Here is a 19,142-nt window from a genome sequence, read left to right as displayed (position 1 = left end):
GGGGGGGCACTGAAGAAGAGGGAATAAGCAAAGTTCTACAGAATCATAGCTGACTAGCCCAGAATTCATTTTAAGCAGAATGGGCTTCATACCCTTCCCACATTGTTCTAAATATTAAGGCTTTTCTGCCAATGGCATTATTTACTGCCCATTAAGCATTTTCACAGGAATCTAGATTTGTGCTGATACTCCTTCTCACACACTTGTGACAATCTGCAAATTTTGGTTAGTAGTTGGACAGGACTGATGGCTCAAGTTTGGGGTCATTAACAGAATAGGACACTACCAAAATTTCTTAAGAAATGAATCATTTTAAATTAATAGTCACAAATAAGCAAATAAGTCTTCTCCCCACTAAGAATGTGTAATTTGCCAGTAAAAAGAAATATTTTCTACCAGTTTAGCTTAAGTGGTCATATAGCATCCATAGAAAGACACAAAGCCTTGTATTTGTTATGGGCCTTGAAAACAAGGTATTTGGTAGAAAAGGAAACCAAGTCAAGTACTGCATAGACTTAAAACACTTCAGTCTAACTGGGCTGAACCCTCAAAGGAAACCTGAAAGTAAGAAGTGAGGGAGGGGAGCCAGGAATATAAGCTTGCTAACACTTAAAAAACCCCGACAGACCAAAAATGCAAATCTGGATAAAAATATTTAAGTGCATAGCCGAACTCCAAAGCAGGAAAAGACTCTCTATAGATCCGTGCAGTTAAAGAGGAGACTCAAATCCAGAGTTTAAGAAATAATCGGACCCCAAAGCTTCCCCAAGGAGGAAATGGATAGATTTCATGACTGGGGTTGAATAGATGGGAAATGAGGGCTCAAGTCCATATGCGGAGGTGGCGAAGTTCCCCACCTAAAGCCCAGAACTCTTACATTCTGGAGATAGGGACTAGGACAATTCTAGCCACCACCTAGGAGACCGCAAGGAAGCAGCCTATCCATCCTTAGAAATCAGAACCCCAAGAGGGCCCCAAGGTATGATTGAGTCTGAGTGCACTACCCTTGCTATCAGGAATCCCAAGCCAAGAAAGCAAGCAAAGTCTCCAAAATGTTTAAAAAACGGCCCTTGAAGGGGAAAAAAAAAAAATCACAAGTTGGTAACCATTGGTGTGTGGGATTCCCACAGAAAGTCCCGACAAAGATTGAGCTCTCCTTTAAATATAGAAGGGACACCTGGGAGGCTCAGCTGGTTAAGCATTCAGGTGGCTCAGCTGGTTAAGCATTGGACTCTCTTGACTTCAACTCAGGTCATGATCTCATGGGTTTGAGCCCCACATCAGGCTCTGCCCTTGACAGTATGGGCTACATGGGATTCACTCTCCCTCTCCCCCACTCCCACTGTCTCTTTAGTTCTCTCAAAGATAAGGATTTTAAAAATTAATTAAAAAATATAAAGAGCCCCAGAAAATACTAGAAGTATGATGGTAAAGCAGCATTTAGAGTGTTAATGGCAAAATATTTTTAAAATTAAAATGATTTTAGGACTCAGGGTAAATAAACCATGAACAAGTTCTCAAAAACATCAAACTGAAATAGAGTAATTTTAAAGGGGAGGGGAATCTTTAAAATTACTGGAGGAAAAAAGATGGGCAAAATGACAGACCGGTAGCAGACCTATCAATAGCAATGCATGCCTTAGGGCAGAGCATTAAGGGAAAACATTAAACCTGATCAAGTCAGCCACTGGTGGGGCTGCTCTAAAAAGAACTGTCAAAAGAGTTTTTTCAATTATGAACCTGAAGGCAGAGAATGAAGTAGTGAGGAGTGAAGTTGGCAAAAGTATCTGGCTAGGTCTCAATATGTATTTGACTTGTAAAAATTACATAATTTCATAACAAATTTGCAAGGTAAAAAGGCAGAACAAAGAATACTAGGCAAAGATTATATGGAAGGTGGTTAGGGCAAGAATGGGGGAGAAGTTTGGAGTTCAAGGTGCTTGTTCAGGAAGGATATTAAAGTACTGAGTACTGAAAGAGACACCTCTCAAAAAACTCCAAATTAGGGAGGGAAATCAGAAGAGAGGAAAACCTGGTTACCCTTTCAAGACTGAGCCCAGAGCCCAGAGCCACCTCCTCCTCCAAGCCTGGTAATTTAAATGAATGGTACACCTTCTGTTTTTTTCTAGAGATGCCTAAATGGGACAGACATTTCTTTCTTTCTGGAAGACTTATTTCAGTTGCTTTCATCACAGCCTGACAATTCACTGGAGGTAATTGGAAACTTCACTTTTATCCTTGTAGGAAAATCTGCACTGATCTGTGAATATTTAACCTCTTTAAGCTGGAGGACAGAGTTAAGGGTAATACTTGCACAGTAGGACCTATGGTGTTTTTATTAAATGAAGATTTAGGCTTACTTTTTATAGAAACACTTCAGTTTTAGAGAATTAGCTAAGTCACACATACGGGTTGTTCCTCCTTCTAAATGATCACAAGGGCATCGAATCAGAATGGCAGCAAATCTCGACATACCAAGGCATAGATTGCTTTTCTGGTAGCATTTCTGTCTTGTACTTTTATTACGCTAGTCTAATTTACCTTAAAAAATAAAACCCTGCACCATCTTCCCCAGACTTCTTAACTGTTAATGTCCAGGACCTCCCTCCCAGGCTTGATTTATCACCAACAAGCTAGGTTGTAAAGCAGTAAATTACTGTAAAGCAGTAAATTATAGTTAAGATTAGAATTAACATCAAGAACAGCTTTTAGCACTAATTGAATCAATTTATTAAAAAAGCAAATCTTTCCCCAAATATAGCATCATTCATGTTTGAGCTCACAATGCATGTTGTATTCGCATATATTTAGTAAAGTGATCCATAGCTAATAGGTTATAAAGGAGTTGGCCAAAGGGAAGAAAAGTGCTCTAACTTGGGTCCTAGAACTGCTATTGATGTAGGATTGTGTATTTAAAAAAAATTTTCCCCTTTTCAGGGCCTCTCACTTGGAGATATTCCTCCAATAAGTATCAATGATGGCATGAATTCAACATATAATGTAAATGTTAGCCAGGCTATAAGTCATGATGTGAATCTACGTGAGGCTATGTTGCTGCGTCCTGACAATACGTTCAGAAGAGATCCAGTAGCCCGGACTTCACAACCACAAGAACCATTGCTGCACTTAAATTCTCAGACTACCAGTTCTGAACAGACCTTTCCTGGGACCAATTTGACAGGATTTCTTCCCCTTGTTGGCAGTCAGATTCCTTATCTAACAAGTGAAGACCTTCTACATGACCTTGATATAAACATACATGAGATAAGTTTAATGTCTTTTGCCACAGAAGAAGGTTTTGATCTGATGGAGGTTTCTCAGCTTTTTCAAGAACCAGATTCTGATTCTGGTCTTTCTTTAAATTCAAGCCACAATAGTACCTCTGTCACCAAATCTAATTCCTCCCACTCTATGTGTGAAGGAGGTGCTACAAGTTCTAGTACTGACCTTGACTCGCTTTCCCACCAGGACTTAGAAGGGGCTGTTGGAGGCTACTACCCAGAATCTAGTAAGCTTTGTCACATGGATCATAGGAGTGATTCTGGTTTTCATGAGGACCTTGCATTTCAACACCTATTTCATAACCACACTTACCACTTGCAGCCAAGTGGTCTAGAGCCCACTTCTGAATCTTTCTCTCGGTATGGGAAGTCACAGAAAACACAGGGTAGATATCTCAATGACACAGACAGAAACTTAAGCCGTGATGAGAGGCGTGCTAAGGCTCTACACATCCCTTTTTCTGTAGATGAAATTGTCCGTATGCCGGTTGAGTCTTTCAACAACATGCTCAGCAGGCACTATTTGACAGATTTACAAATGTCACTCATCCGTGATATTAGAAGAAGAGGAAAAAATAAAGTTGCTGCCCAGAACTGTCGTAAGCGCAAACTGGACATAATTTTGAATCTCGAAGATGACGTATGTAACTTGCAAGCAAAGAAGGAAATCCTTAAAAGAGAACGAGCCCAGTATAACAAAGCTATTAATGTAATGAAACAGAAACTGCAAAACCTGTACCATGACATTTTTAGTAGGCTAAGAGATGATGAAGGAAGGCCCGTCAATCCAAGCCAATACACTCTTCAGTGCAGCCAAGATGGAAGTGTTTTAATTGTACCCAAGGAACGAGTAACCTCAGGCCACAAAAAAGAAAACCAAAAGGGAAACAGAAAGTGAAGAAATTGAAGGCAGATCCATTAACATACTTTACACATAGGTTATCAGAAATGGATACATGGTCATGAACCGTTGAAACTGCTTCAGATTTTAGCACAGGTGTTCTAAAGTACTCCTATATGACACACTCATCTTCATTTTGAAGCTTTTACGGACAAGTTTGTGGGGAACTTGGGAGAAGTCCCAACTTTTCATCGTCTTACTGCGTTATATGCATAACTCTTAAGTACGATTTATGAAGAACAGGGTGACGTGAAAACCTTAAGAATCTAAGACTGTCCAGTTGTTACTTTTTCTTTTAAATTTTTAATGTTTTATTTATTTTTAATACAGAGAGCATGAGAGGGGGAGGGGCAGAGAGAGAACTGGAAGCAGGCTCCAGGCTCTGAGCTAGCCGCCAGCACAGAGCCTGACGCGGGGCTCGAACCCACGAACGTGAGATCTGACCTGAGCCGAAGTCGGAGACTTAACTGACTGAGCCACCCAGGCACCCTGTTACTTTTTCTTATTCAGTAAGGTGGTCACCACGAAGAGCTAACATCAACGTAATTAGTTTTAAATGTATTTTGGTTTTTATAAAGGACTTGAAATGCAAAGTAGCCTTAATGTTTTCATTTTGTTAGCACTGATGTTCAGTTCTACAAACGTTATTTTAGCTTGACTTTCATGAATACAACCTGTTGTGGAAATCTTTTATACTTGAATGTATTAAAAAACTAGGTAAGCCAATTTACCTTGGATATTTGTTCCCCACTATATCCACATTTAGGAATATAGATGATAGACCTACTAAAAAGAGCACTGTATTTTTGAAATTTGAACATACTGATCAGAATCGGGACAAATTAAAGTCCGTATAGTATACTAGCTGGCCTCTTAAGGGAAGTCACCCCTTCAACCTAACAGCCACAATCTCTAAATCAACATGCCAAGAACAAAAACGCAACTTCAAAATACTAAGAATACCTTATGCTTCAATGCCTAAAGACAAAGACTTCTATAGTTACAGAAAGGTTTATGCTTAAGTGGTCAGAACAGTGCTATCTGCATGTAGAGAAACAGGACTACCAGGGCAAGTTAGGCCAGCCCATAGACATGGCAGCACATAAAACATGGATGTCTCCCTGCAAAAAGCTCCCATGAGAAAACAGTTAAGTCACACAATGCAAACCAACTGTAGGGGAAAGGGGAAGAAATCAGTAGAGTATGGACTCTTAACAAAAAAACCCCAAAAATACTCAAATCACAGAACTTAAAAATCACCCATCCTATAGATTTCAAGTTTAAGAGCGCAGACAACTAGGGGAGGGGGCAGAGAGAACCACAAGCAGGCTACAGTTAAGTGCAAAAAGCCTGTAGGGCTTTAACTCAACTGGTGAGATCATGACTTGAGCCAAAACCAAGTCCCAGGCACCATTCCCAGAAATTTAAATGGCATTTGAAATAACTCAATGAACTTCTCAACAGTAAAATAGTTAACCGTTTTCTGGAAATGCAGACTATTCAAGTTTGGGAAAATCAAGATTAGTGCAGATAGTTTAGTCCAATGTTTAATTTCAAAATAAGATTGTCAAGGATTTCTGCCATAATTTAGCATAGAGTATCACAAGTCAGAGTACCACCTTGGTTTGCACCAATGCTTTCCGGTTTTGTATGGCGACTTAAAATCTCTTTACAGACTGGCTTTTTACAAGGGAACACACCTGGTTATAACTTGACCCTTGAATTTAATTTAGCTGCCGGGCACACTTCCCCAGAAACTGTCAAATCTTCAATCTGAACATCCACATTATCAATTTACCTGTACGTTTTTAAGCTACAAATACCATTATACACTTGATTATGAACACAGAGTGGACATGGTCCTCAAATCCTTGAAAATATCCAGCATGACAATGAAGACTATACTGGAGCATCAAATGCGGGTAAATAAGGCACCTAAAGGGAATGTGGACTTTATAGTTTGGACCTGGAAGGTAGTTGGTGCATTGTGACCAAAAGCTAAATGCATCAAGCTTCCTCCCAACAGTTTATCTGATTTTTCTTTTTCCAATCACTTCAAAGTCCCAATGATTTCAAAGCATGTAAGTTTTGTGTTGCTTACTTTCCCACAATATGCCAGTTTCAGCAATGGAAATCCCACATCAAGATTTCAGCCTGAACTCCCTCACAGATTAAGACCTGGATACCCAAAGGCTGACTACAATGTCCTGCTACCTAAAGTAATCTCAAGATGCAGGTTAACCAGTATTTCAGAGAATTGTTAAGTGTTGGAGAAACGGAGCAATCTAACCTAAGTATGTTGTTTTAATTTAAACCATTTTACTGGGTGTAACTTGATTCAGGTAAGTTATACCCAGTCAACAGACCCATATATCAGTCCAGTTAATCTTATAAGCCATGGCTCAGGAGGCAGTTCTTTGTTGAACTGAGAATCTATAGGAAAAGATGATTTTAAGGGAGGGGATATGTGTGAACTCCATACCTCTTAATACACACCCAAATATTTGGTATAGTATTTACAAACGCAAATTTTAAGGGGGTCAGTAAAACCTACACAGGACAGTAGTAATATTTACTCTTAACATGTAGTTTATATGGCTTACCCTTGGCTACTTTGAAATATTTTGGAGAGCACCTCTGGATAAGGCACAACTCACATCCCAGTTTGAATTAGAGGTTAACATGTTACCTTCTTTACCTTTGAGAAAAAAAAAACTCCAGTCGTTCCTTCATTTACAAAATTATAAGGAAGCTTATCAGCCAGATTCTCACCGTGGTAGTTTTCTGAATAGAAGCCACTCTATTTCAAAAGCAGCCAGCAATAGTCTGCCATGTTGAACATCTTAGAGAAACTAGATTCTCAATTATATAGTGATAAACAAGTCTGTATTTGGGTTCCCCCCATCAAGGCTGGCCATAGTTCAGCAATGACCGTAAGTCAGAATATAATTTGCACACAACCCAAAACCCAGAATGGAGAATGCTGGCCTATACAACGTGTTTTTAACCCTTCTTGATCAGTCTTTCCTAATTTGTCCCTTTCTTGGTAGTCTACTCACTTCACTAGTTTGACCAGTCACCAAAAGACATTACAGCTAACACGTTAGCGATGCAATCATAGTGGCATGGTACTTAAACGGGATGGGGATTATCAACAATCTAGGCATTCATTCTAAAATCACAGACCTACATCAAATGTTGTCAAGAATGTGTATGTGCTTTCTGGTATAGAGATTGTTTTCTCCTTGACAAGGAACCCATACTTATGAACTAGTAATTGTCATTACTAAGATACCATGAGAAGATTCTTTTAAAGCTTCCTTGAATTCTCAGTCTAACCACATAGTACAAATGTTAAAATGACTTTTAGATCATCTCAACTTGCTTTCATACACCAGACTAGGTTAATGAGAAATTGACACACAGTAGAACAATCTAGTTTCTTTGGATCCCAATGATGCCAGCCTCTCTGGTAATCCTGCAAGTAAAACCCTTCAATCCACATGATATGACCATTAAAAAATTCAAGGTAGCATTACTTCCAAACGGTGATCCTATTTGGAGGCCTCTGGTTGCTCTTGGGATAGCTCACTACTGGGAAAGGAAAACAGCCAGCAGCAACACGCCAGTCCTGTCAGTTATGCCCTAATCAGTATTTTCCTAACTGCAACCTTGAGCTTCTGCCAGTCACAGAACAGTTGTTTTCAAGTTGTTCACCTGCAAATACTGTGTAAAGTAGCCAAGTTCATTGTTGCTCTAATGTATTGACGTTAAAGGGTTAATTAAGCCTTAGAAATATATACCTGTATGGAACACTGGGATTTCATAAAAAAACTTACACAAATACTACCTTAATTCTCAAGTTCTAGAAATAAACAGCTTCAGATACATCAACATGGGGAAGATGGCCACTGATCAACATTACCAACGCCACTGTAGTAAGCCAGTTTGAGCTTGATGTGCTTGATCCTCCCCTCCCATTTGAGTTGACTAAGGGTTGGGTACTCAAGGTTGTATTAACATACCAACTTGATTTACCTTCCAAATTCGACTTCCTGGTAGAGCTGGGCATTTCTAAAACCTTAAAAAACATTTACCTAGTTTTGAAGTATTCTGACAAGTTTATAGTTGATGGACGTAGCTGTTTAAAGAAAACAGCTCATCTTCTGTTGGCCATCAGTTTGACTTACCTGTAGGATACCTCATTACCAAAACCAGAAAAAAATGTTAAATTAACCTTCCTACATATCGTTCCTATTATCTTTTATTTCAGGTAAATATCCAAGGCACTGCTTGTTAAATTCCATCCACCTTTAACCCTTAAAAAAAGACAACCGCTAAAACTTAAGTTTTAAATGCATATAAAGCTAATTGACATCTAAGAAACTCGTATGACAGACTTTGTCTCAGTGCTTTGCACTTAATTGGGACCACTCTAGTTTAAAATATTTGTAAAAACGCCATTAGCAATATTAAACATACAAGGTAAAGCGAGAAAACTAGAGCAGTATTCAAACGCTGAATGTACAGTATAAAAAGAATGGCATTTTATTAGGGACAGCCAATAATGTCCACAATGCTTTTTCTTATTTGACTAATACTGAAATAAAAATCGCAATATGCATAACTTTGAGAAACTGTTTTAAAACTCTAGGGGATGGCAATCTTTTAGACAACTGTACGTTTGTAGAACAAGATTCACACATTTTATGTGTAAACATTACACCAAGTATTTGAATACAAAAGTGTTTATTTTATAAACTTTATATTTAAAATAGAATTTTAATCTGTCTACTCACAAAACCTAATTTAAAACATGATACAGTTCTCTCTAGCTTATGTGATGTTACTCTTTTACAAACAATACTCAATTTGTAATGGTTTTATACTAAGAACCTGTACTAAATGAAATTTGTATTGTATCAGAAAACATTTCCCTTTAATCTTAAAAGTGCTTTTTTTTTTTAAATGAAGGCACCAACAAGAACTACTTTCAGATGGTACAGTATTTCTTATTTCTTGAAGACTCTGTGGTTGACCACTTCTTCATTAGTTACCTGCAGCAAGACACCTTCCTGCCAAAGGAAAAAAAAAGTATCTGAAGAAGTTTATCATGTTTGTCCAAAGAACCTAAATAACTTCAGTGGTGGTCTTAGGATCAAAGAAGACTCACTGGTGCATACAGTAGAATAAGCCCTGATTATCACATTCCTGACAAGGCAATAAAGCCAGGCAAATCAAACTCCTGGATAATTAAGAAATGAATTTCAGCAGCCAACCTACATCTCTCCTATAAGGTAGGGGATTGGAAAGAATTACCACATTTAAACCTAAATCCTTAGTACTTGATACATACAGGATTTATAATGTAGACACTTTATTCATAAATATATAAACTATCATCTGCAAAGTTTCAGCCATTTTACCCTATCTTCTCCTGAGCCTGATCCAGATAAGCACGTAAAACTAGGAACAACCATATAACAGAACAAAAATGTTTTTATTTTTAATAAAAACCACTAGTTCACTCAAAATGCTTGATCCAAGAAATGTGAATACACATGGGTGTAATGATGGGTAATTTCATGATTTATTGAACTTGCAGCCTAACTTTTACCTACCATTTTACTACCAACACCACTGAAGGAACCAAGAAAAGCTTTATTAATGATCACTTGGCTTGCGCCTCAGCTGTTGAAATGAAGCACTTTACAGTCTTTGTGGCAGCAGAATATACTTGTCCATGGTTCATATCAATGCTAAATTCCAGCAGGGAAAAAAATGATATGTTAAGCACCTGAATCTTCATAGAGGGAGAAGGGGGTGGGAAAGAAGGGAAAAAAGGGGGGGGGGGGAGAAAACAACCAAAATAATTTAAATGACAGATTGGAAAACAGGGTTTATAAGATTATTCTCTTGAGTTTATAAATTGTTAAACTCAAATTTATAGCTATGTTAAACTACGTAAGAACCACTATACTGAAAGACCATTGAAGAGTAGTATTAGTTTATCTTTTGGGGAGGAAAATTAAGAAAGGAAAAGTAAATAAGATCTTACCTAAAGAAGTTTAACTGAAGCTTAGAACTATTTTGCTCTACACCCTCAGCTTTCGTTGTCATCCTTATAAACTACTGTAGTTAAAGCTTTGTAGAAACAGCACAGTTTTTTAAGACTGGCTGAACTTAGTAGCCGTCAAGAGTTCTCTTGTACTAGACCTGTATCCCTGAAGAGTACCTCGCTGGGGTTATTTCCTTTCCTTGCATTGAAGAAGCAGCATCTAAAAGATCTAAAAAGGTGTTTCTCTTTGCAGAGATATCCCTTAAGTTATCTAGATAATTTAATCCTGATGAATTGCAGACAACACACTTATATCTGACCAGCATTTATCTTACACAAATACAACAACAGCTTTGCAATGGACCTTAATTATACTACCCGCTCCTTAACTTATTTAAAATAAAAAGTCTATAATTACACAATTTCCTTTAGAATTATTTTATTAAATCATAAATGTACAACAGCTTCTTAACTCTACACACGCACTTAAATTTTTTTTAAAGGAAAAACGTTATGTCTTATTACACCATGATCCTGGCTAATAGCTTTTCAAAACTTTGAGAAAAATCTTAAAAAAGGTTTCACATGTCACCTGAAACTTACAAATTTAACATTATCAAAGAAGGAATGCTTCTACACTCTTACAAAGACCACTAGAAAGAAACAACAATTAAAAAGCTAAGAAACTGTCTCAAAGGCATTTTTTTTTTTTACAATCCTTCCTCCACAGTAAGGTAATGTTATTAAATAATCCAATCCATTCACAAAATGGCTCTCTGCATCTGCTCTGGTGTCTTCTGCCATATCACTGCATATTTATGCATGACTGAGATAAGAGTTTCCTTAACATTGTTATTTCGATAACCTGAAGCTGTTCTGTTACCTCTGGGCTCTCATCCTCTCCTATTTATACAGTGAAGCCTGTTTCAACAGAAGTAAAGAGTAAAAAAAAAATAGGTTATGAAATTATCCATCTAACCAGATTTTAAGGAAAGATAACATGATCCTAAAAAGCTTTTACTCCTGGCAGCTAGATCTCCCAAGACAATAATAAGGCAGAACTTAAAAGCTACTTACCCATGGCAAATAGGAAGAAGCTCAATATCGGCTCCTCCCTCCATAACCCCCACTTCCTCCACTGCCTCCAGGACCATAGTTTCCTAGAATTGTTAAAAACAGCAAGATATGGCAAATTTACTTCCATTTTCTGTAGTTTGCCTAATATTACCTATAGATGATTTCTATTTTACAGATACATTCCTTGAAACAAGCAACTCATAACCTATTACCTGTTTCTAGCCAACCTATTATTTGGGAAATGGATTTATTCAGATATGCAAAAAGTTTCATTTTCCCCTTTATATTTGAAACATTATACTGCTCCTATTCTGTCTACCACACTCATTTGGAGTAAAGGAGTAAAAACAAACCAAAAAAAAAAAGGCATACCATGCACAAGAGGCATAAAAATATTGGTTTGGTCCTACTGAAAGCTTTCTCAAGAGCTCAATACTATGAAAGAGAGGCTTGTGATTTAACTTTCAGAGACACAAAATTATATATACCTTGCAATGTGCTCAATTTTATTTGGCTTTTAAGAACTAATCTACCAAAGAGAAAGAGCCCTGCCTGAAATATCTAACCTGCTTTCCTACATCCTAAGTAGTTTATACCACTGAACATCCATCCCACCATTTTAGTTAACACTATCATAATAGAAGTGTTAACATTTAACAAAATATCTTCCATTCTTAAAGTTATGATAGGCTAATCTTTTAATCACAAAAAATAATTTGAACAATCTGTTACCTCCACCATATGGTCCCCCCATGTTCCTGCTACCACCAAAATTTCCACTCTTCATTGGACCATAGTTGGAAGGTTGCTGGTTATAATTTCCAAAATCATTGTAATTTCCACTTCCGTAATTTCCTATGGGGGGGGGGAAATAGTAGAGTAGGTTTTGCATGACTTTCAAAAGAACACAAACATTAAACCAGTGATATATGCTAAATATTTCATACTAAATTTCCCCAATAAAAACAATCAGAATAAATGCAACACACCTATCTACAACTGTACAGTATAAAGCAACTATTGACAACGTTGAAATGAACAATCTCACTTGTTAAAAGTCATCATAATGCCAATCCAAATACCCACATAAAAGTTGCAGGTGAATTTATTACCTCCTCCATAGTTGTCATAACCACCTCCGTAGCCCCCACCCTGGTTGCCATATCCAGGTCCTCCACCACCATATCCTCCTCTTCCTCCTCCATAACCAGGGCTACCTCCAAAATTGCCACCTATTATAAAATAAGCCTTTAAGTAATTACTTAATACTTTCAATTCCATTTGAAATGGTCTTATCACACCCATTTCCAACAACACATTCTTATAAGCAAAATATTTCTTCTATGAAATCTCTTCCATAATAGCCTCAAGGGCAGAATAGAGTACCTATGCTTGGTAAACATTTAGGGGCAGGGAGCACCTGCTCACAACGCAACTGGATAAAACCCTTTATAGAGGCTGAGACTTGCAATGCCATAGCTGTTCTCTCCTAACACTAAAGATACTAAGGATTCTTATCGGCTTATTTCCAAAACTATTTTGTGCAAGGGTTGCAGGGGCATGGGCAAGAGGATTAAAAAGCCACACACCTCTACTGGTCCAAAAGAGTTAATTAAGTTCCAAACATGTTTCCTGATAATTACCATGTCTCTTAAATATATGCCCACTACATCCTTCTGAGTAGAAATGGGGGGGAGGACCAGAAATTAGCAAATTTGCATATAAATCAAAAACTTAAAAGGGCTATCTCAAATTATTGAAGTTTAATAACTCCTTTTTCATAATAGCAATTAATATTTGGACTTCAAAGCAGAATTGAAACAATTGAGATGTTGGAGTACCTCATTATGTTTAAGGGATGGCAAAAGAGCAGTAAGGTCTATTACTAGCTAAACTCTTAATATCCCATTCTTAACGGGATATCTGTCAGCAATTAGCTTTCTTGCACTCCAACATAACAATCTAATATATCACTTGTTACGTAACAGTGACTCACGACTTTAGCTAGGCCTAGGGAAAACTGTTATTTTGAGTTCTTTCGGTGACTTTTTACAAGTTATCCCAGGGGACTTAATCTTAGCAAGGGACTAATTAAAATGATACTTATACTTCATTTTACATACCGACCACGGTCACATCTAGCAGTCTGTAGTTTTCAAGGGTAATAGCATATGAAATATAGCTATACCCAATTATTCTTCTTGAGGAAGAATGGGATATAGCATGTCACCATCTTTAAATTCTAATTTAAAATCTACCCATTTGATTTTGCAATCTGTAGTAATACCTACAAGCAAAAATAGCCTCTCCATAAGATGCAAATTATAAAGGAATAGCCCAATAATTCAAACACCATCATATAAGCCCTTTTACAAAAGAAAATGCAAAGCATTAAAATTTCATATATACACTTAACTAAACAAACATAAATAAGGTTTAAATCTTTAAGTCGCATAAACCAAATGTGAAAGAAACTGACCTCCAGGTCCTCCTCCATACCCATTATAGCCATCCCCAAATCCACGACCACTTCCGTATCCATCTGTTAGAAACAGGAAAATTATTATTAAATCCTACCTCTCTTACTGCTTTCCTCCACTCTATTAGTACCTCTGAATGAAATTAGGAACCATTCCTCCTTGTGCCAGAACACTGGTCCTTACTAATTTATTCTTAAAATGCAAAATGTACCATTAGATCTTATGAGAATAATGGTCTAGCAAGGGGTTCAGATTTGGCAAATCTCAATTTAAAAGATTTCATTTATCTCTAATAAGTTGAATGGGAGCAGCAACTTTTTCTGTTGGCACCTCATCACATTAGTAATTCAAATAAATGTATCTGAAACCTAAAGCCAAAAACAACAGCAAAACCACCTGGTAAAACTTTTTAAAAGCTATACACAAAGCCTCCACAATATTTTCACTCCCGATTCAGGGGGTCCCTCATTTTTTTTTTTTTTTTTAAGGTAGCTGCAATATCATCTAACTTTTTAAAAAGGTTGATTACCTTAAAAAGATCTCTGCTATGGATTGTTCTGGATTAGGAGGATTTAGAGGATTATGTTTTCTAGCCTTAATCTCTTACCTGACCAATTCATAACATCCCACCATAATACAACTTACTTAAGCCTTAAAGAGAACTTTAAAAAATTTAGTTGGATTTCTTGATTCTAATTAAAACTAAGTTTTTTTTAAACAAGCATATTCACTCTTCTAACACTTAGAACTTGAACTTACCAGATCCTCCTCTAAAGTTACTTCCTGGTCCTGGTCCAAAATTTCCACCACCACCACGAGAATCTCCAAAACCAAAGTTGCCTGCAATAAACCACCAGGTTAGTAACAAAGCATTTAGTCAAATAAATCTTAAAAATAAACAAGTTGGAAGTTACCTCCTCTTCCGCTTCTAGAACTTTGGACTTCTTGCATTTCTTGTCTGGACAATGCCTTTCTTACTTCTGCATTATGACCATTGATGGTATGATATTTCTGCACTACAATAAAAAGTTCATACTATATATTGTATCAATATTCTTCACCACCAAACCAACTTAATTTACCTTCTAATAAATTAACAAACCCAAATTTTAATGTATGAAAAGAGCCATACACCTAAAGCTTATAGACACTTACACACAATCTTATCCACAGGATCATGATCATCGAAAGTAACAAATCCAAAGCCTCTTTTCTTTCCAGACTGCCTATCAGTGATTATCTCAATGGTATCAATCTTTCCATACTCTTCGAAGTAATCTCTAAGATGATGTTCCTCAGTATCTTCTTTAATTCCACCAACAAATAGCTTCTTCACAGTTACATGAGCCCCTGGTTTTCCAGATTCCTGAAATGAAAAAAAAAAAAAAATTAACAAAAGAAACCAAAACAGGATCTAAAGCACAGTATCTAGGTACAGAGACAGTTTCTATCCATGATAAAACACCACATAAAATAGGTTACGACGAAGAACTTAGCTTTTGGAAAGAGATGAATCTGAGAAAATCAAGACAGAAGACAGACAGCTTTAAGAAAGCAGTAACCATTTAAGTTACATGTAAAAGTTATTTTAAAAGTTCCTCTACACTTCAGTGTGATAGGAGTATCTTATTTATTGATAAAGTTTTATTTTGCTCACCTCTCTTGCAACAGCACGTTTTGGCTCAACCACTCTTCCATCAATTGAATGAGGTCTGGCAGCCATGGCAGCATCAACCTCAGCCATGGATGAAAAGGTTACAAAACCAAATCCTCTTGATCTTTTGCTTGCAGGATCTCTCATGACCTTAAAAAACAAAACAAAACAAAACACACAACCCAAGGGGGAACTTGAGCATTTCCTCTCATTACTTGTGTTATGAACTGGCAATTTAAATGCCAATTTCCATAAACATGGTTTATAAAACGATATACCCAAACATGTTAAACTTAGGAGCCCAAGACTTCAAAGACTAGCATCTAAACGTACCACACAGTCTGTAAGTTTTCCCCATTGTTCGTAGTAGTTCCTCAAACTTTCTTCTGTGGTTTCAAAGCTCAAGCCACCAATAAAGAGTTTACGGAACTGTTCCTTTTCTCTCTGCAAAGGAAAACAGCATTTCAATTTTTATTTACATTTCCTCTTTGTATGCAGGAAATTAAATTCTTAAATATGAGGTGACCTGCTGGCAGAGTACCTTTTTCCTCTCCAAAGGAACAGTTTCTAAAGTTTTCTGGGGGGGAAAAAAAAAACTTACATCAAATTTAAACCATATGTTAAACTGCATATTAGTTGTGTTACACCAAAAAAAAAATTGCCTCAGCTGAACTACTACACAAGTTTCAAAGTCATTAATGCTTGTCCATATTTACTGACATTTAATTATTTAAACATGCCTTACTCTTAAAAAAAAAAAAACTTTCTGAAGAGAGAAGAGCAAACCTTTCCCTTGGTCATTGACAATTTAAAAGGATTGTTACCAAATTTAGATTCAATCCTACTGTCTAGAACAAATAAAGTGCCTTTGAAATACTCATATAATTAAAAAAAAACAAAAACATAACTTTTGGTTCTTTACTTATAACTCATAATTTACCATTCAGGATTCAGTATCTAAAACTGACATTCATTTTTCCTTTACTGCTCCCTCTGGTGGTGGTTCTTATGTATTTCAGTCAAAAAAAAAAAAACTTGTAAAAAATCATTCTTTCCTCATACACCAACTCTCCATTAAGTCACAAATACCTTAAACATTCAATGTATTTACCAATACATGCTTATAAAATCTGCCTCTCTCTTCTGACCAAGGGATAAATACCTTTTATGATCAACAGTATTTAGAGCTTCAAAAGTTTCTAACGTAACTGGTTTTTTGTGGGCATGCTTATACTTGGTATTTACCGGACAACACAAAAATCTGATATATTACTGAACCATAAATGCAGTAAAATGTTTATGTAATCTCACTTTTGAAAAACCATAAAAGCTTAAATGTCTACTGTTTACTTAGTTTTGTACTACCAGAATTTACACTTCATAGATGCAGGAAAAAAAAAAACCCAAACCTCGTTATTGAGCTTAATGGCCATCTGGCACACCACAGAGCCCAAGTGTCTCCAATTTTACATGGGGGGGGGGGGCACGGGGGAACTTGGGCTGAAAAATTTTTAACCCTATAAACCACCAAGCAAATATGCTGCATTAACAGCCCGTATCTTCGGCTCTCAATTAAGGTGGGTCGTTATACTTCATTTTCAGATAACTAGGATAAAAAAAATTTAAAAAGGTATTCAGAAGCCATAATAGGTCATAATGTCCAGGAACAACTGCTATGAGTTTATAACACAAATCAAAGGTCAAATATAGTCTCCCATATAACAAAACAAACTTTATTACCAGCGAGTACTACATAGAGCTCAGTTCTGTGGAGGTTTTACTTCCTCCATGCATTAAATTCCCCAAAAGCTCAAAAAATAGTGGTTAAGTACTCAACTAGAGACCTTTTTCCTGTTCTTTGAATTGTAGAAATTTTTAAAAGCTCAACAAATTCTCAAACCACCTCCTAACGCACTCTAAAGACCAAGTGAATGATTATCTGCACATTTGGTACTTAAGCTAATTCGTAACTTAGTCTAATTAGCATAAATCCGTTTTTACAACCTAAATAAATTACGCAGATATAAAAGCACATTTACAATGATTTACACACCACTAACGAAAAGCAAAAACTCATTACTTACCTCAGTTTTTTCCAAACTTACCCGATGTCCACTATCGATTACAAACAAAGTTATTTTTATAAGCGTGCTTAAGGTCAAAGAAAATACCCAACCAGGCCCCCTTCGCTGGAGACCTTTTGCTTATCAATGTAATGATCAACCATCATAGCAAACATAAATGAGAAAAGCAAATGACAAAGTTCAAATACACAGTGGACCAGCCGGAAAACAGTTTTGTATGTAGCCGTTAAGTCATTAAAGACTGGGCCACGTTTTAACCAAGTACTAAAGAGAAGTTATTTCACTTCCCTCTTAATTTCTAGCTTATCACAAGAGCTCTAGTCTTTCCCAATAAAGATTACAATTCCCAACAAAACTGTTTTTTAATAAGACTTTACAATTCAAGTAATACTTAGAAAAAACCGTGAAACACCCGCCCCCCCCACCTCCTTCCCCAAGGCCACCCACAGTCGGTCCTCACTTTAGGGCTCCCATTTTTATTTCTAAAGTTTCCTGCGATTCAACTAGCTTTTATGTCACCGCAGACTCGGACAAAACCGTTCCCCCAAAAAGGAGGGCTGGAAAAACAAAATGTTCTCTTCGTAGTACGGTTTGCCTTAAAACTCGGCCCGACACCCGAGGTCGTTTTACCTCCTCTTAGGCCGGTGTGAACCAGCCCCGCGGAACCGACCCCCCCACCCGCCCGCTCGCCGGTGTGGCTTCTCAACGCAATGGCGCCATTTCATCGAGGGGAAAGCAAGAGCCTCTAACGAGGTGCGCAGGACTTTATAGATCCAAGCTCCCCAAACCCTCGGAATCGACCTCGAAACGGCATGAGAGTAACCCGAAAACAAAAAAAAAACAGTTAACCACTTGTTCTTCCATACAGAAATTAAACTAGCAGAATCCAGAGACTGAAAAGAAAAACGCTGCGAGGAAGGAAAGGGATGAAAATGGCGGCCGCCAAATCCGGTTCCCGGGGGGGGGGGGAGGGAGAAGCTCCGCAGTCTCGCTCCGGAGGATCCCAAGCCCGCCGAAAAGCTCAAACGCGGGGACGCCGGAGCCCCCAAATCAGCGTGCTTTGAAATGGGAGTAAGAATTTCCGCCTCCGCGCCCCACTTTTCGCCAAAGCAGGGTTGCGTCCGCCATGTGGAGGTTCCCCATCCCCCACCCCCAGCAAAGGGAAATGGCGCCGGCAGGCTGAGGGTGGGGAAGGTACTGTTCGATCAGGCCTCGGATAACGACCTCTCCTCAAAAATATCCTGAGACGAGCCGCTTTTGAAGCGGCCCAGTTTTACCGCCGCTCTCCCACGGAGGCGGATGGCGGACTTCCACCGAGGCGCCAACGGCCTCGCTATGCCCTTTTCAATAACTCATTGATTTCAAACCCGTTACCTCCATCGCGGACTCAGTCGCCTCAGCCCGATTTCCCGCAGCCGAGCGAGATGAGAGAGATCTCCGCGGACGAACACGAACCGGACTCGTCCTGGCGCTGTAGTGAGAGCTGCTGCTGCTCGAGAAACAACACCGCTATGAGAACCTCCACACGGGAGCCGGCGCTGCTGCTACTGCCGCTAGAGCCGCTGCCGCCGCTTTTCTAGAACCTTCCCCCCGACCAACGCGTCTTC

At 38.0% G+C, this 19,142-nt stretch overlaps 2 protein-coding genes across 9 annotated transcripts in view; one reads left to right on the top strand and one right to left on the bottom strand.

Moving 5' to 3' along the window:
• NFE2L3 (nuclear factor, erythroid 2 like 3) overlaps positions 1-4,539 on the top strand; it is a 30,632-nt gene extending 26,093 nt beyond the window's left edge. Inside the window, exons 3-4 of the mRNA XM_029926143.1 lie at positions 2,130-2,213; positions 2,938-4,539. Of these exons, the coding sequence (XP_029782003.1) occupies positions 2,130-2,213; positions 2,938-4,179 (1,326 nt within the window). The 3' untranslated portion in view covers positions 4,180-4,539. The remainder of the gene's footprint in view (positions 1-2,129; positions 2,214-2,937) is intronic.
• A 4,175-nt stretch (positions 4,540-8,714) lies between these two features.
• On the bottom strand, positions 8,715-19,123 carry HNRNPA2B1 (heterogeneous nuclear ribonucleoprotein A2/B1). 8 transcript variants are annotated; one of them, XR_003903997.1, is made up of 14 exons: positions 18,910-19,123; positions 15,993-16,028; positions 15,785-15,895; positions 15,455-15,601; positions 14,953-15,163; positions 14,712-14,813; positions 14,557-14,637; positions 13,797-13,859; positions 12,430-12,549; positions 12,050-12,172; positions 11,318-11,400; positions 10,241-10,469; positions 9,804-9,941; positions 8,715-9,257 (listed from the first exon to the last, which is right to left on the bottom strand). XR_003903997.1 is itself a non-coding variant. In XM_029926116.1 (12 exons), exons 1-11 carry the CDS (start codon positions 18,913-18,915, stop codon positions 11,339-11,341), a joined length of 1,062 nt encoding a protein of 353 aa, XP_029781976.1. In that variant the 5' UTR covers positions 18,916-19,123; the 3' UTR covers positions 8,715-9,257; positions 11,318-11,338. The 8 variants fall into 8 exon arrangements, 6 of the variants coding, with proteins under 6 accessions (XP_029781976.1, XP_029781962.1, XP_029781969.1 ...); XR_003903995.1 differs by lacking the exon at positions 10,241-10,469; XM_029926116.1 differs by lacking the exons at positions 9,804-9,941; positions 10,241-10,469.
• Positions 19,124-19,142: the final 19 nt, after the last annotated feature.

Source organism: Suricata suricatta, chromosome 2 (assembly GCF_006229205.1).
Source record: "Suricata suricatta isolate VVHF042 chromosome 2, meerkat_22Aug2017_6uvM2_HiC, whole genome shotgun sequence".
Classification (NCBI taxonomy): domain Eukaryota; kingdom Metazoa; phylum Chordata; class Mammalia; order Carnivora; family Herpestidae; genus Suricata; species Suricata suricatta.
The sequence above is the reverse complement of the archived record's forward strand: the minus strand, read 5'-3'. Positions and strand labels throughout refer to the sequence as shown.

Bases quoted from the DNA above. Each gene is read 5' to 3' on its own strand.
- HNRNPA2B1 (XM_029926116.1), bottom strand. The intron at 15,602-15,784 runs GTACGTTTAGAT...TTGTTTTTTAAG, and splicing joins GAAAACTTACAGACTGTGTG to GTCATGAGAGATCCTGCAAG. The intron at 13,860-14,556 runs GTAAGTTCAAGT...TGTTTCTAACAG, and splicing joins TAACTTTAGAGGAGGATCTG to ATGGATACGGAAGTGGTCGT.